The sequence below is a fragment of the Squalius cephalus genome (assembly GCF_949319135.1).
Source record: "Squalius cephalus genome assembly, chromosome: 6".
NCBI classification, from domain to species: domain Eukaryota; kingdom Metazoa; phylum Chordata; class Actinopteri; order Cypriniformes; family Leuciscidae; genus Squalius; species Squalius cephalus.
This window is the reverse complement of record NC_137127.1, coordinates 47,337,511-47,355,487: the sequence shown is the minus strand read 5'-3', so window position 1 is coordinate 47,355,487 and position 17,977 is coordinate 47,337,511. Positions and strand designations below refer to the sequence as shown.

At 36.3% G+C, this 17,977-nt stretch overlaps 1 protein-coding gene across 1 annotated transcript in view; it reads right to left on the bottom strand.

Moving 5' to 3' along the window:
* Nucleotides 1-3,059: 3,059 nt before the first annotated feature.
* The window catches only part of insyn1 (inhibitory synaptic factor 1), a 75,443-nt gene continuing 60,525 nt past the window's right edge, over nt 3,060-17,977 (bottom strand). The window contains exon 4 of the mRNA XM_079873397.1: nt 3,060-3,967. Within this exon, the coding sequence (XP_079729523.1) occupies nt 3,203-3,967 (765 nt within the window). The 3' untranslated portion in view covers nt 3,060-3,202. The remainder of the gene's footprint in view (nt 3,968-17,977) is intronic.

The window sequence follows — 17,977 nt, the reverse complement described above, 5'->3', positions numbered from 1 at the left end:
AACACCAATGCACTTTGTGATCTCAGTGGCTCCGGTCAGTGTGGTTTGGCCTGTTAACGTCTTCTACGTGCAGACGGAGGAGACTGGAGCTTTGGTGATGGTTTAGATGCTGCATCATGTTTGTTGTGCTATTAGTGTATATTAACATCTTCTTGCAGTATCTGCGCACAGTTTGTGTTCAGTCTGTTACCACCTCGTCACTTTCATTTTTAGTCTTGGGAAAGTCAAAATGCCGCCACACCTCAGATTCGAACGATCTACGCTTGTTTGCCATGTTGGAGGTCACAGCTTCAGCTTCAGCGCCCCTGCTGTTCAATACATGTATCGCCATTCCTTTAACATCTCAATCGACTTGAATCGTCACATATTTTTATTGATTTGAAGTGCATTTATTACCTTTATAAAGGCAACGTTTTTTCTATTGAATGTATGTCATGTTTTATGTCAAATTATTAAAACTCCATTAATTTAATTATTAATAAAATAAAGCAATGTGTTATGTGTTAAACTAAATCAATAATTTCAATCAAATGAATCATCTTTGCGCTAGAAGCATTTAATCCTGCTCATGAATGCAATTACAATGGCATAAATAATGTCATGAGATAATGTGTTAAATAAAAAATATTCAACAGAGAAATATGAAATGATGGTAAAAACAAAGTGATACTTTTTCAATATTAAAGTAAAACTGCCAGTAGGTGGCGGCATGTCTCTGTCTTAATGAGTGAGCCATCGAGTCATTCATTCAGTAACAAATGAGTCATTGAATCATTGACTCTCCTGTTTCGTTCAAAGCCGCAGATTTGCTCACTGACGAAACACCGCTGTGTGTTAATCGGAGACGCACAACACTTCTGCTCTGGCTTTCGTTTGAACTATTATTTCATGGCAAAATAGAGAAAACAATACTGTTTTAAATGAACATCACTTAACATTACCTTTTTGTTTGTTTCAAAAAAATCAATGTCACATTTGCAATCATGTGGATATTCGGGAAAATTGCATTCTTGCTCGTATTAAAACAAGAACTCACACAGGGTCGTTTTCTGTGTCGAAGAGAGTTTGTCTTCAACCGATCTCTATGTGTCAGTCTGTGTCTACATCTGTTCTTTATGCTAGTAAAAAACACTTTTATATACAGTACATATCTGCACGCAACCTTTCATACACACGCTGCTTGTGTAGATGCAGTCAGTTTTGACCGCAAAAGATGAGGTAATTTGATTGGACGTCATGTATTTGACCTTTTACGCCATACCATTTTTTCTGTTTTAACACTAGAAGTGATGTTTTGCCTGTTGGAAATACATGTTCGGTTTGAATGCTATTTTAAGGTGGGATAGAATTAAATGAAACTAAACTTAGCATTGTGTTCACATACCCCAGTTTGGGAAGCACTGGCCTACAGAATCCCCTTTGATTTACACCAGTTGTCATCAGTCAGCGAGCTTGATATCACTCCACAATCTGACCTCGTGACCCGCCTTCAGGATTCACAAGATGAACGTCTTGTCTTGGAAAAGGAAGAAGTGTGTTTGGAAGGCCATTAGACGGAGGTTTTCAGAGCAAGCCGGTCGTTCGGGATCTATCGGCCTGACCGCCTCGACTCCCACGGGAGATGAATCCGAGTAAATGATTACGCTGAGGGGGTAATTAAGAACAATCTGTCTTCAAACACTCATTTTGCTGGGCTACTTTGCCCTTCATTTGCCTTTCCATTTTCTCTAATGTATAATTTCGCTCTCTTTTCTCTCTCTCTCTCTCTCTCCCACCCACTCACACATTTCTTCCCACCACAGGATTGTTTTGCACTGTAGAGTAAATACCAAAAGCTCTAACAGAGAGGCAGGTTTTTGTTAAAGACCCTCAAAGCCGGGAGACGAGGACTCGAACGAACGCCCTCCTCGCGAGGATCGATCAGCTGTGCTATTGGCAACATCCCTTTGAATAAAACACAGCACTATTGAGTTCACAATCCCCACTGGGCACAAGAATGGGGAGACATAACCTTTCGCATCTGGGCTTTGTGCGCCGGGATTCAAGTCGTCCCCCCCGACGACCCCGACCTCCCCGCCGAGAGGAGAGAGGCGAGAGAAGCAGAGTAAATGTCAGAGAGGAAAGCAGGCTCTTCAAAATACGCCTGTTTCTATCTCTTCCCTCATCCGTCCAAACCAAACGAGGGAACGATCCTCAAATACGGCAGATTTAGCTGACTAACATCTGTAGAGATTCACACTTCCATTCAAATGCTTGGAATAATTAAGAGTTTTTTTTAATGTGAGAAGTCTAGGCTACATTTGTTTGATCAAAAATGCATTAAAAACAGTTGTGCTGCTTCATATTTTTATGGAAACCATTATACAGTGTTTTCAGGATTCTTTGATGAATCGACAGCGTTTATTTGAAATAGAAATCTTTACATTGTAACATTTTAAATGTCTTTACTGTCACTTTATATCAATTGCCGAATGAAATTTTTACAAGAATAACATTCTTCTTTATTGCTATTTACAATAAGGTCTCATTTGTTAACATTAGTTAATGTATTAACTAACACTAACCATGAGCAATACGTGTGTTACTGTTCATTGTTTCTTCATGTTAGTTCACAGTGCATAAACGAATTTTAACAAATACAACTTTTGATTTTATTAGTGTATTAGTAAATGTTGAGATTAACATTAACCAAGATTATTACGTTCTGTAGAAGTGCAGTTCATGTTAACTAATGCAGTGAACTAATGCTAGCTAATGAAACCTTATTGTAAACTGTTACCGAATAAAGTTAAGAATATTTAGTATTCCTAAAAAATTCCCATTTTAACTTCCAATTGAAATTGTAATATTATTACTGTATTTTTGATCAAATAAATGCAGCCTTGGTCAGTAGTGTAATTTTGAAACGTTCCTAACCACTGAAGTTGTCGTATGAACACTTTTAAGAGCTGGTTAGTAATAAATCTTAAGCTGAATAACGCTCAAAGGAAACAAATCTCTGATAATGTATGAAGAAAGAGACGAGAGCGTTTCATGCAGGACAAAAGTCTTGAAATTTTCCCATATATAATTTATTTAGTAATTCATTAGTGTTTTTTTTTTTTAATCTATTATCTATGTATTTAATATTAAATAGTATATAGTTCTTTGTAATCCTGTCTCAGTTCCTTCTTGTTTCGTATATGCAAAGTTGGCTGTTCTCTCAGAGGTCCTTGCTCTTCTGTTTGGCGGGGACGTATGGCAGTACAGTCTGAGTGCTCTTATCCGAAACCGTCTGTGTGCTGCTGTTGCGTAACAGTTTTTTCCGGCAGCCCGGGTTTAGAAGACCTTTCCTCGGGAGCGTATGAGAGCCAATCATTGACACCTTCACTGGCGACGGGCCCGCGGACGCCGTTTCCCGACAATTGTAGAGATCGGAGGAGGATAGCGGCGGGATCGGAGAACTGGCTAACGGACTCGGCTCGCTGTCCGTATCCGGGGTCCCGCACTCGCCTTTATCGTCCTCCTCGCCACCGTCCTCCTCCTCGTCTTCATCATCGTCGCAGCACAAGGCGTGGTAGAGGATCTTGTCGCTGAAGCGGACCCGTTCTCTGGTCCCGGAGGTTCGGGAGGTTTTCTGGCTGTGCGTTGAGCTAGACGCCTCTTCGCTGGAGGAGTCCGGTGTGATGATTAAAGGTCCGTTTGGGACGGGGAGACCCCCGTTCATCTGCGAGTAAACGCTGGCGGTTGTGGGCCTCGTCTGGGCCTCGTCCGGCTCATCCCTGTGTGCTTTCCGGTTCGCCGACTCCAGGAAGTTGCAGAAGTCCCAGCTGTCCGAGAGCATGTCCTGGCCGAGGAAGTCCAGTCTGAAGGCCTCGCCCAAACCTCGCTCGCTACTCGAAGTGCTGCTCGCCGTCGCCACCGTCCAGTCGTCCGGCTCCAGGTCCAAGTCAAAATCCGATGTGAGTTTGTCGATCTGACCCACCACCTGCGTGAGAGAGAGAGAATGATGAAATAATGGCTTTTCCTTCCTTGGTCATCAAACATGCATTAGCATCACCCTGAAGGTCAGTCTCATTTAACTTTGGTCAACTTCAGTTGCTCTCGGAAAGTGCTGAAGTGATCCTAGGATCATGATTCATTTTATTAAACTGTTTGAACAAAAATTGAATTGAGTTGACTTGCAGGGCCCTCGTTGTCCAACACAATATTCGATGGAAGTGTCAGTATATGAAATTAATTTTCACAATTGTTTTGTGATTCCCAGCGTGGGCTTTTATGATTTGGCCAGCGATCTATCTACACACACACACACACACACACACACACACACACACACACACACTGCACATTTATGATCTTTTCTTTATTGAATATTTTTCCCTTTAAAAAAAAACTAAAAAAACTAAAAAATATATATATAATGGTGTTTAAATTGTGTTCAGTTTCAGAACCTAAGATAACATTATTGCATATACTGACAAAGCAATTATTTTTATGTAATGGCAGATTACCAATGAATGTTGTTAACTTTTTTAGCAAAATTTGAATAGATCACAATTAAATGCATCAATAAATCAATACATAAATAAATAAATACAAGAGAGTTTAGGCATCACATACTTGTTCAGATATGCTCAGTATGAAAAATAGATTATTAATTTTGAGATTTGCAAAAGATTACAGTATTATGAAATGATTAACTTTAGATAACCGTGCACAATACATATCCAATCAAATATGGGCTGAAAAACGAGAAACTCTGTAATATCGGTCCAAACGGTTCTGATTTGAATGCTAAAATCATGCTGTTGATTTAATAATAAAAAAATAAAAAAACAAATAAACTCCCAATTACCTAAATAACCTGTACGTTTATTTCCCAACATTCTTTCCCAGTGTTGGTCTCAGTAGTTAGTCCAGTTAAGATCTGAATAAAGACTAACCCTTTAACCCTTTGTGGCCTTAAGAATGAGGAGAATTGGATCTAAATGTTCTTCAGACCCGTGTCACAAGGTTTCTTGGTTTAGGTGTGTTTTTCTCCTGTCACTTTGTGGCATAAACACAGAAGGATCAGATGAAAATGCCCTGCTGGCATGAGGGATTAAAAATCTAATTCATTTATCCGGCACAATGACTCCAAAGGAGCAATTAGGAGCTCTAAATCCCTGATTACACCGCAGCGAAAGCCAGAGGAGGGCTGTGTTTCCGTGATCCGCTCACTGATTTAACAGATGAGTTGCCTGAGACACTTTTTCTCATCTCTATCTGTAATCACTGACTGAACGGGTGATACTATATTTAAGCCGGTTGTTGAGTTTGCTCAGGCGCTTATGGACTATGACAGCTTGACTTCATGAAATTGCTTCGTTTAGTGTATGTTATTTGCATTGTGAGTTCATTATATAGAGTTCATTTATGACTGGACCTCCCATTGTTTTAAGATGTTTTCCCACCCATATTGTGCGTGAATGGCACTACATCATCAGATAGCTGGAGAAACATGACGTCCTGCATGATTGAAACCCCTCACAAAACCTCTTTAGAGAGAGATGTCACATTTATTAGGCCAATCAAATGATAAATTGGCTCGGAAACAACTTTTAGGTAAAGGGCAATTGGATTGGATTGAGTGACAGATTTTTAATAATGTTCCCATCATCACTGCCACCCAATAGTTGTCCAACCCTGTCTGTCATTGTCCAATTAAATCATAGAACTACCAGTTATGATAACTTCCATAAAACCACAGCTGTTTTTAACATTGATATTAATCAGAAATGTTTCTTGACCTTCAAATCATCATGTCAGAATGATTTCTGAAGGATCATTAAAGACTGCTAGGCTTTGTGGTCCCTCTTTTATTATTTATTTATTATTATAACCTCCTTGGTTTTCAGTCTATGCTCCTAATTTCTGGTTCATGATGCTCATGTCATTGCCTGAGCAGTGTAAGGTATGCGATGGCGTCTCTGGATGAAGGGTAGGAAGCTTAAAAACACACACTGAGGTGCTGAGGATGTGAGATGAATTGCTGGCCCAAGGGCGGATGAGATAGCTTTGTTTACTAGATTACTCGTCCCGCAAAAGCAGGATTTAATTCAATCAATGTTTTCCGGATAGTCTGGCACCGTTAGACACATTTCACAAACCCCTGTCATCCAAGAGAGGAGCATAATTTTATCTATATTAGGTCCGTTATGACTCATGCCATTTTTAATATTAATTGGAACTGCAGCACATCCTCACAGGAACAAGTGCACTGTCAGTAAAAGTTATTTCCAATTCCAATTGAAAGGTGAAGTGTGTAATTTCTGAGCCTCTAGAGGCACCAGACGTACACTCATAAAATATAAAGTTTCCAAAAGAGTTTTTTTTTTTTTTTTTCGCAGTGATACCATAGAAGAACATTTTTGGCTCCGGAAAGAATCATTCAGTGAACAGTTCTTAAAGATGACCTATTGTGCTTTTTGTGCATCTTTCTTTAGTGTTTGCTGTTTGATCATGAAGAAGCTGCAGTTCTTCTCTATATCAGTGTCAGTGTTTCTGAACTCCTGAAACACCTCCATTGTAGTCTTGAGTTTCTTCTGGGAACAAACACGTCACAATATTTCTCATTTGAATAATCCATACGCAGAATAAAGGGGCGGGGCCTGGTTGAGTTAGTAGTGTGTTAAACTGGCGGTTATGGGAAGAGGCGGGACATTTCCCAAACACACTCGAAGCGCTCGACCAATCACAACACACTGCTCCAGCCGACCAATCAGAGCACAGTGTGCTTTTCAGAAGGAGGGGCTTCATAGAGACAGGAAGTAAACAGAGCGTTACTGACAGACTGGGAAGAGAGGAGCTGCAACAATGGATAATATGAGGAGAATAATCAACATTCAAGCAGGAAAACCTATTCTAGCAGAGACCAAATACAAAACCAAGATTTTTAATAATCTGAAGCACCTTTTTCCACTATAAAGAACCTTTTGTACATTAGAAAGGTTCCACAGATGTCGAAGGTCCTTCATAGAACCATAATGACAAATAATGAACCTTTATTTTTTAAGGGTAACTAAACCCCTGGTCAGAGCCTGACTCCACCCACTGGCAATATTTGAAAAATGCTAGAAAAGTGGGCAGACCCCAGCGGAGATACAGGGGACGAACCGTGAGCGGGGGGGCGTGCACCTGAGACCTGCTGTCAGACTCTCTAAAATGGAGAGTGACAGGGGTCGCAAGATGACGTAAAGTACATGCATCTGATGAGTTTTATCGAGTTGATGTCAATAGCGCGCGCTCTCTGTAGGCTTTTTCATATTTTGCCGCTATGTGAAAAAATCCAGCAAAATGCGCCGGCGCGTTTGTCGACCCCAGAGGATTAACTTTAGCCTAACCATAAATTGTGATTAAAATATATATGATCACTCACATCAAGACGACGCCGCTGCGGTGGTGGAGTCCATGCAGGAGGAGCAGCGTTTGGCACTGCGTCGCTTTTCAGCGCGAGCTGTGTGGAGAAGCCCAGGCATTTCCACCTCTATTGCGTTTCAAAAGCATTTCCGCGTAAAATGCAGTTTTCACACTCACGGTCTTCCAGGCCAAGTGCATGCAAACACTGCCGCCTAATTTCCAAGTCGGCTGGAAAACTATGCAGTCCAACAGTGCTGTTGCACCCAGCAACACTACACCTACCACTGTACTAAATACTGATAAATCTACGCTAGCTCGTACCAAGGGACCAAGCTTACGTCACGTAGTACCGCAAACATCCAATAGGAAAATTCAACTGCAGTAGCCACCGTTCAACCTGAAGAGGGCAGCACTCAGACGTTTTTACGCCATATATTGTAGAATTAAAACACTTTATACCCAAATGTCAAAAAAGTTACTCGAATCAATGAACAGCACTAATAAAGCCCCATTCTTACAGATCATTAACTAAAAAAAGTTGGTTTAGGGTTTAGTTACCCTTTAAGAGTGTACATAGACAAAAAGGTTTCTCGAACACTCCCTGTCTGCTATTGGTCATCACCCAGTGCTTCTTCTGATAACTTCTAAATTAACAGATTTAAAATGCAATCGAGCAGAAGTCATTTTATAGGTCAGATCTTCTAAAAAATAAATCTTGATTTATTGCTCCCATGCTGGGAAATGTACAGTTTATTTTGGTCATTGGCACTTGACTTTTTTTATTTTTTTTTATTGCATAATAAACACTGCATTAGCTATTGACTGATATTACTTTTAAATTTTTTGGCTCATATTTGACTTATATGTAAGCATAATTGTATGCATGCTTATTTCACATATTTTTTTTTTTACAGCATAGTCCCGTTTTAAGCCATCTAAATCCACTGTTTGAGCCCACCTGCTGTGTCGGGCCGGATGTCTTTCTACATTTAACACAGGCAGAAGGAAGTATGTTAACACTGCACAAATTATACCTTTCCACCTCCCCCCTCCAAGTACAACACAAACTGCTAACAGAAACAGAAAACGTCTAATTTGGCTGATAATGTCCGTTGTGCGGCGTAATCACGGAAGCAGCCGCCTCCGTTCCCGCGGCTCGCTCGAAGAACGCAGGCATTCCTCGGGGGAAACAAAATCATTCAAATGAGCCTAGGCGATGCCCTCACCCCACAACAGCTCCTGAAGCAATTTAACTAGATAGCAGCGCAAGCTTAAAGGGTCTACGAAACCTTTCTAGGTCACAGATGGGCTCGACGCAGCCACAATGAGCAGTAATCCCTGCGCCTTTCCTCCGAGATGCAGAGAGAGTGAGTGGGCTATGGAGTAAATTATTGGGTAAACAGATTGCCTAAGTGTAAAGGATGAATGAACACATCAGGAAGAAGTCATTAGCGTTGGGACACGTTGCGTTTTAACTGGAAGGAGCACAATGAGAACCTGCAATAGTAATTACAGTCTATAGGGTAAAAATCACATCCTTTTGTCGGCCTCGGCCCTCGTAATGGCAGAGATTGCAGCTGGATTATTCAACGCAGAACAGATTCCTCTTCCCACTCCGGCGCTTTCAGCTGACGCTCGTCTCACTGTAGCTAAATTACACATCAGCTACATCCAGGAAAACTGCACACTGTGGGCTGAAAGACCTGCCGTTTGGAGCGATGATATCTGGTGTTGCAAATGACACCAAACTGGCCTTTCTGCATTTCTGAAAACGTGTGAAAACAATACGTTCATAATAAGCCAATATTTAGTTACATTTTAGATACAATATACGTTTATAATAAGTATGTCAATATTGAGTTACATTTTAGACACAATATACGTTTATAATAAACAAGTCAATATTGAGTTACATTTTAGATACAATATACGTTTATAATAAGCAAGTCAATATTGAGTTACATTTTAGATACAATATACGTTTATAATAAGCAAGTCAATATTGAGTTACATTTTAGACACAATATACGTTTATAATAAGCAAGTCAATATTGAGTTACATTTTAGACACAATATACGTTTATAATAAGTACGTCAATATTGAGTTACATTTTAGACACAATATACGTTTATAATAAGCAAGTCAATATTGAGTTACATTTTAGATACAATATACGTTTATAATAAGTACGTCAATATTGAGTTACATTTTAGACACAATATACGTTTATAATAAGTACGTCAATATTGAGTTACATTTTAGATACAATATACGTTATAATAAGTACGTCAATATTGAGTTACATTTTAGATACAATATACGTTTATAATAAGCAAGTCAATATTGAGTTACATTTTAGATACAATATACGTTTATAATAAGCAAGTCAATATTGAGTTACATTTTAGACACAATATACGTTTATAATAAGTACGTCAATATTGAGTTACATTTTAGATACAATATACGTTTATAATAAGCAAGTCAATATTGAGTTACATTTTAGATACAATATACGTTTATAATAAGTACGTCAATATTGAGTTACATTTTAGACACAATATACGTTTATAATAAGCAAGTCAATATTGAGTTACATTTTAGACACAATATACGTTTATAATAAGCAAGTCAATATTGAGTTACATTTTAGACACAATATACGTTTATAATAAGTACGTAAATATTGAGTTACATTTTAGATACAATATACGTTTATAATAAGCAAGTCAATATTGAGTTACATTTTAGACACAATATACGTTTATAATAAGCAAGTCAATATTGAGTTACATTTTTAGATACAATATACGTTTATAATAAGCAAGTCAATATTGAGTTACATTTTAGATACAATATACGTTTATAATAAGTACGTCAATATTGAGTTACATTTTAGACACAATATACGTTTATAATAAGCAAGTCAATATTGAGTTACATTTTAGACACAATATACGTTTATAATAAGTATGTAAATATTGAGTTACATTTTAGATACAATATACGTTTATAATAAGCAAGTCAATATTGAGTTACATTTTAGACACAATATACGTTTAAAATAATCAAGTCAATATTGAGTTACATTTTTAGATACAATATACGTTTATAATAAGCAAGTCAATATTGAGTTACATTTTAGATACAATATACGTTTATAAAAAGTATGTCAATATTGAGTTACATTTTAGACACAATATACGTTTATAATAAGTACGTCAATATTGAGTTACATTTTAGATACAATATACGTTTATAATAAGCAAGTCAATATTGAGTTACATTTTAGATACAATATACGTTTATAATAAGCAAGTCAATATTGAGTTACATTTTAGATACAATATACGTTTATAATAAACAAGTCAATATTGAGTTACATTTTAGATACAATATACGTTTATAATAAGCAAGTCAATATTGAGTTACATTTTAGATACAATATACGTTTATAATAAGCAAGTCAATATTGAGTTACATTTTAGATACAATATACGTTTATAATAAACAAGTCAATATTGAGTTACATTTTAGACACAATATACGTTTATAATAAGTACGTCAATATTGAGTTACATTTTAGACACAATATACGTTTATAATAAGCAAGTCAATATTGAGTTACATTTTAGATACAATATACGTTTATAATAAGTACGTCAATATTGAGTTACATTTTAGACACAATATACGTTTATAATAAGCAAGTCAATATTGAGTTACATTTTAGACACAATATACGTTTATAATAAGTACGTAAATATTGAGTTACATTTTAGATACAATATACGTTTATAATAAGCAAGTCAATATTGAGTTACATTTTAGACACAATATACGTTTATAATAAGCAAGTCAATATTGAGTTACATTTTTAGATACAATATACGTTTATAATAAGCAAGTCAATATTGAGTTACATTTTAGATACAATATACGTTTATAATAAGCAAGTCAATATTGAGTTACATTTTAGACACAATATACGTTTATAATAAGTACGTCAATATTGAGTTACATTTTAGATACAATATACGTTTATAATAAGCAAGTCAATATTGAGTTACATTTTAGATACAATATACGTTTATAATAAGCAAGTCAATATTGAGTTACATTTTAGATACAATATACGTTTATAATAAGCAAGTCAATATTGAGTTACATTTTAGATACAATATACGTTTATAATAAGCAAGTCAATATTGAGTTACATTTTAGACACAATATACGTTTATAATAAGTACGTCAATATTGAGTTACATTTTAGAGACAATATGGCCAGTTACTTTGTAACAAAGATAGTCTCTTTCTGCAGTTACATTGCAAGTGAATAACGGAATCATTCATTAATCTGATTACTTCAAACACACCAATTGATTCAATTAAAAACACAGATGAGAGATTCTTTATGAGGGAGTCATTGAATCATTCACTCAATAGTCTATTATTAAGTGTTTCAATAGATTATACTACAATATATTGCCATATAAAAATCAAATAATGGCACAATCACGAATGATTTGTCACAACTGAATGTCTAGAGTATTTTAACAGTGTGTGTTTACTGCCAAATTACTACTTATATAAATTCTAATTACATTCATTTTTAAATAAGTCACAGATTAACTGTTGGGAAATGTTGATGTAAAAACAGTAAAGGCATTAATAAAAGCATAACTGTTTAGTAAATTGCTGAGATGGGATTTAGTGACCTCTGATCGAGAGGGGAAAAAAGGAAAAGTTCCTTGTACATCAACACAGCTGTGATATTAAATATCTAAAAATAACACATTCTCTATGACATCATGTAAATGTGTCTATAGATCAATGCTTGGGATGTTATTTCTATCGAGGCACTCATGTTCCTGACGTCTTTTGCTCTACCTCCGGAGAGCTGCGAGGGATAAGCGAAAGACTTGCAGGTATAGCGGGAGCTAGCATACAGAGGTTAGCATTCCTACGAGTGACAGCTGACTCCTCGCCAGAACCTCCTGCTAAATGTCATCTGTGGCGCTGGTCCGTGAATAACACGTGCTGGAAAGGCATAAAAACACACGCTGCTGTTGTTCTGTGCATTAGCTGAACTCGGCCCTGCTTTGGGGTCACTTTCATTTGTACTGAACAAGTTTACTGCAGGACAATTCCCTTGCTGTGTTCATACGTAACTAAATAGATCAATTTAATTGTAAATAATAAATATATAAATGCAACTGTATAAAATATATATGTATAAATATATGTATCGTTTATTAAATAGAGTATATATATCAGCAGGTAATCACAGCTGTGTTGATATACAAGTAAATCACCAAAATCCCATCTCAACAATTTATTATGATTATCAATACCTAACATGATTTTATCTGTAAACATCAACATTTGCTGACACTCAATTTGTGAATAATTTAAAATATAGAATTTATAGAATAGAGTTTATATAATTCTAGAATCTATATATGTTGCAATTTAGCAGTAAACACACACTGTTTATAAGAAACACAAAGCAAACACAATTTTTTTCTCTGATTTGGTCGTGACGAACCATTTGTGATTGTTCCATTATTTGATTGTTTATTTGCCAATATATTGTGATATAATCTATCAAAAACATGTCTCATGTGCTTCATTCTAGAAGGGAGTCCATTTTTTATAACAATTTATGACTCACTAAATCATTAAATCATAAATAATAAATATATAACATAGCATATACATAATCATAGTCTACATATACCCCCAGTTTCACAAGGCTCACGCTAGTCCCAGACTAAAATGCTTGAGCGATTTTAACTGAAAGCATTTCTTAAAATATGTCACTGTCTTTGTTTTGTCTCAAGATTCACACAGTAATGTTTTTTTTTTTTTTCTAAGGCAGGTTTATAAAAGCTACTTAAATGCCCTAACAGAACCATAAGGCCTAATCCTGTCTTAATCTAAACCCTGTCTGTGAAACCAGGCCATAGTCATTTGTTCATCCCTCATATTTAAATATTTACCTCATATTTTGGTTCACTGTAAAAAAAAAAATATATCCCCAAGTTAAAAATTTCTAGTGACTGATCACATCTAAATTTTTCAATTAGTCTGACGTATTATTTCTCATTGAGCCAATGTTAACAGACTATTGCAACAAGAATTGCACTTGGGCCAATTTAAAAATTTAGATGTGACCAGTCACTAGAAAATTTTGACTTGGAGAGGTTAGAATTTTTTTACAGTGTTGTTTTATTTAACTTGTAGGGTCTTTAAAACAAATATCCCCTCTGGGCATAATTTTGGCCACTATAAAATATAAAAATATATATATTTAAATGTATATGATTTTGATTGACTATCTCAAAACTCTTCACAGATTAATTGTTCACAGTTGTTGATGTGTAGTATTTGTGCTTCTCCTTTCATCTGAAAAGCTTCTGAAATAAAGGCAGATGAACGTTGTGAATGTGTTTCTCCAATACTGTCCTGCTGAGAGATATTACAGTAAAACTGCTGTCCTACTTAAACTTCTGCTGAATCCTGCAATCCTGCGCATTGATAATTGTGGGCATTTATAAAGTTCTTCAGTACAAAGTCTTTGAGTGTTGTTTTCATGCTGTCTATGTCTCAAACAACCAGCACAATCAGTCTACTTTACGTAACACCAAAAATAATAATAATAATAATTTCCATCAACTCTAAATAGCTATTGAAAAAAAAAGAAAAAGTTTGTCAGGCAAAACTTTTCAGGCCCCCTGAATGATCCATTATATAATATTCAGCCTCTAGCATGAGTTTCCCCAAGAATCTGATTGAAATGTGAGCACTATGGGAACAGAGAGCTATTAAAACCGCCTCTCCATAGTTAGAGGCCGAATTTGATGATTAGGAACTGCAAACAATTACTGCAACAGCGTCACATGCTGATTTCAAAGTGAACCGTTGGTAAATATTTCCTTAATGTATTTCGCTCATGCAGCGATTCAGACTTTCAAGCACAGAGAAATCAATTCATCGTCCGCTCTGTTTAAGTTCACTTTGGGATGCATGCGGGACGTGTTATCCTGCTCCGGCCTTTTTATTACATTCTGCTGGCGGATTCATCATCGTCCTTATCGTTATGAAATTTGCTTAAGAAAAAAAAAAAAAAAATTCAGCAAAGGCTTCAGACACTCAGTCCAGCTGATACTGTAAACGAATATTAAAGGTGACGTCATAGAGCAAGAAAAGGTAGAGTCAACGAATTATATATACTGTATATATATAATTTAAGTTATATTATTATGTAAATATTTTTTTATGCAAACTACATATATTTTAATAATAATAATAAAAAAAAAAAATATATATATATATATATTTTTTTTTTTAAATCTTCATAATTATCTTATTATCATAATTATCTTAATTAACCACAAATTCTTTATATAAAAAAAAAAAAAAAAAACTAAACCAATCAATGAGTATAGCCCTTCTGTCCCTTGGTAATCCAATTGATTTTATAATTGGCATTTCAAATGTTTCACAGATTAATTGTTCACAAATGTTGATGTTTAGATTAATTAGAGGATAACCAATCAATAAAATGTTGAGATGAGATTTAGTGACCTCTATGGTCAAGTTGTATTTCCTAAAAAAAGTGCATCAAATGAAACTCAATGCAACACAAACCTGTGTGTCTTTACTATTGAAAGAAACCAGGGATTTTCGGTCAGAGCTTGTAAAGTATCGGCTATACTGTATATGTGTGAGAGAACAAGTGAATCCTTTGTCATGCAGTAAGATTTCAAACGCGAGCATGTTTCTTTTTTTTTTTTGCACGGATCCGCGTGAGAGCTTTAACGGATGATCTGGGTCACGCAGACCAGATTGGTACGATGTGTCACTCATCCCGTGCTGAGTGTGTGAAGTGTGTGTTTGAAGTGCTCCCCCCGACCGTTAGCGGCTAATTATCCCGTCATACATGGGAGCATGGGCTCCGGCGTTCATTAAGCACACAACACCCTCCTTTTTATCTAGACTCCGAAACAACACTTCAAGCAGACCTTAGCACATGCTGCATATTCACACACACACACACACACACACACCACGAGTGGGGCGACGAGGCTCTCAACAGCTGGATGATCAGACGCATGAACACACAGCTGTATAATGGGTGTCAGTCAGCGGCTCCTGTGATCTGACGCACACTTTCCTCTGCTCCTAATTGCAGTGGAATTGTCAAAAGCGGTCATTATTTTTCCTCTCTTCTTACAGAAGCTTGGCTGTAGTCTTTTCAAACTCTCAGAGTAAGGCTGAGCTGAAGAATTATGTGGGCCACGGCTATAGATATGCTAAGGCTATCTTTAGATATAGGCTTGGCTAACTTTGGATGTGGGTTTGCTGGCTATTAACGGCACTGAGCAGTTCTGTGATACTGGGCCGCTCTGTGGATCCCCGTTACATAACTCGCCGACTGCTTTACCTGAGGCGTACGGCCAGATCCAGATATAAGCACGTATGCATCACTGTTTGAAATGGGGTTAATTTAGTTTAATTGATGTCATTTTCGCTGTGTTATTACCAGGTGGCTTGCACAGGTTCTTTAGGCTATACATGAATTATTCATTGCAAACAAGTCACACGTTAATTGTTGAACATAAGAATTACTTACAGCACATCAAAGTCTCTGAGAACTGCCAGCAATTCAAAACGAAATAATCATGCGCTTTTGCATTTCTGACAGTATAATGTTATTCATGTGTTATAAATGTGTTATAAGCAGTGCATTTCTAAAAAAGAGATAAAACATCTACTTTGACGATTATGTAACATAGTTATTTCTGTCCATGAGTACAGCCAGTAATTCACAATGAAATACTCATGCACTGTTGCATTTCTGACCGTATAATAATGTCATACATGTGCTGTGCACAATAATCAGTAAAATTGCTTAAATAGAGATAAAACATCCACTTTACAGATTACGCAACATAATCGTCTTTCAGTTTCTATGAGTATTGAGTCATTACAATGGAAAAAATCATGCATTTTTGAGAGTGTAAATGTTATACATGCGTTATAATTTTGTTATAAGCAATAAAACAATTATATAGCAATAACTTGATGATTATGTAACGTAACTGTTTGCCCCTGATTACTGACACTTATTAATGACATAAGCATGCACTCCTGTACCTTTGACATTATAATAATGTTGAAATAATCACGTATTCATTTCTGACCGTATAATAACGTTATACTGGTGTTATAAATGTGTTATAAGAAATAAATAAAAAAATAAAAAAATGCAGAGAGAAAACATCTACTATGAAGATTATGTAACATAGCTATTCATGTCCATGATTGCAGCCAGTAATTTAAAATGAAATAATCATGCACTGTTGCATTTCTGATTGTATAATAATGTTATATATGTGCTATAAATGGGTTATAAGCAATACATTTGCTTATGCAGGGAGTCTACTATGAAGATTATGTAAAAATATCTTTCTATCTCTATAAATGATGTGTTTAGGTGCGTATGATGATTTCCATGTGTTGTGGGTAATCTAGCAAAGTCTCTGAGATGGATTTGTGGAGATACTCGTAATGAGGGCCTGAAACAAGATGCATATAGTTGCGTTTTTGCAATACACTATTTGTTTGTGGTTTCCTCGTCCCAGGACATTGTTTTTCACAAAGAGAAATACAGCCCTCCATCAAATCAGCTCATAATGTCTGAGAGAGTGTGCACCACTATTCAGAAATGAAGCAGAAGGTACAGTATACAATGAATCAGCTCTGCCCATTAAAAAAAAACCCCAAAAAAACACTGTAGATCATATTTGCCGTGACTGATGACGACAAAAGGCTCACCAAAGAAAGATTTAAGCAAAGAGAGCCACGGCAAATCCATGGCATGACTGTGGAAAGTCAAAAATTGTGTTTTCTTGCCTACACTATATCGCCTATATCTCAGTGGTTGGAGACATCTTAACACTGTCAGCATGTGCTGTAGTTTCTTCCCTTGCATTGAACCTCATGATTATATAATGAAGTCATTTAATCAGTGAAATAAGTGTTCACTGAACAGATCTGGAGCATGCACTCGATTGGTTGATGCATTTGCTTATGGCAGTCTCTGGAGAAAGAGCAGAGTAATCTGAATTCCACTTGCATCTCATAACTTATGTTCTCTGTATTTTCCAAAAGATTTTCTAATGCTTAAAAATTTGAATATTTTTCACATTGACTTCATGATACAGCTCGCAATATACTAAATCCTCCGTAACTACCACGTTTTTATTACCGACTTTTTCATCTGTTTGAAGAAACAGTCGGGAGTTTATTTAGACTACCTGATGGTGGCTTAAAGAGAGTAATTTGTGCATTACAATGATGAAACCCACAGCCTGCTCTCGGTGGCTGACAGTATAATTGGAAGTTAGACAGGGAAGCACATTTGAAAAGACATAATAGAAGTATATTAGTCACTAATTAAGTCACATGCATTTTTCTCTTCCCCTGACACATTCATCATCTTTAAATCCCTTCATGTGTTACTCTGTGAATAAGTGTGAAGCTGTGTTTATACGTGTGAATGTGTATGGATGTGAGACGGAAAGAGAA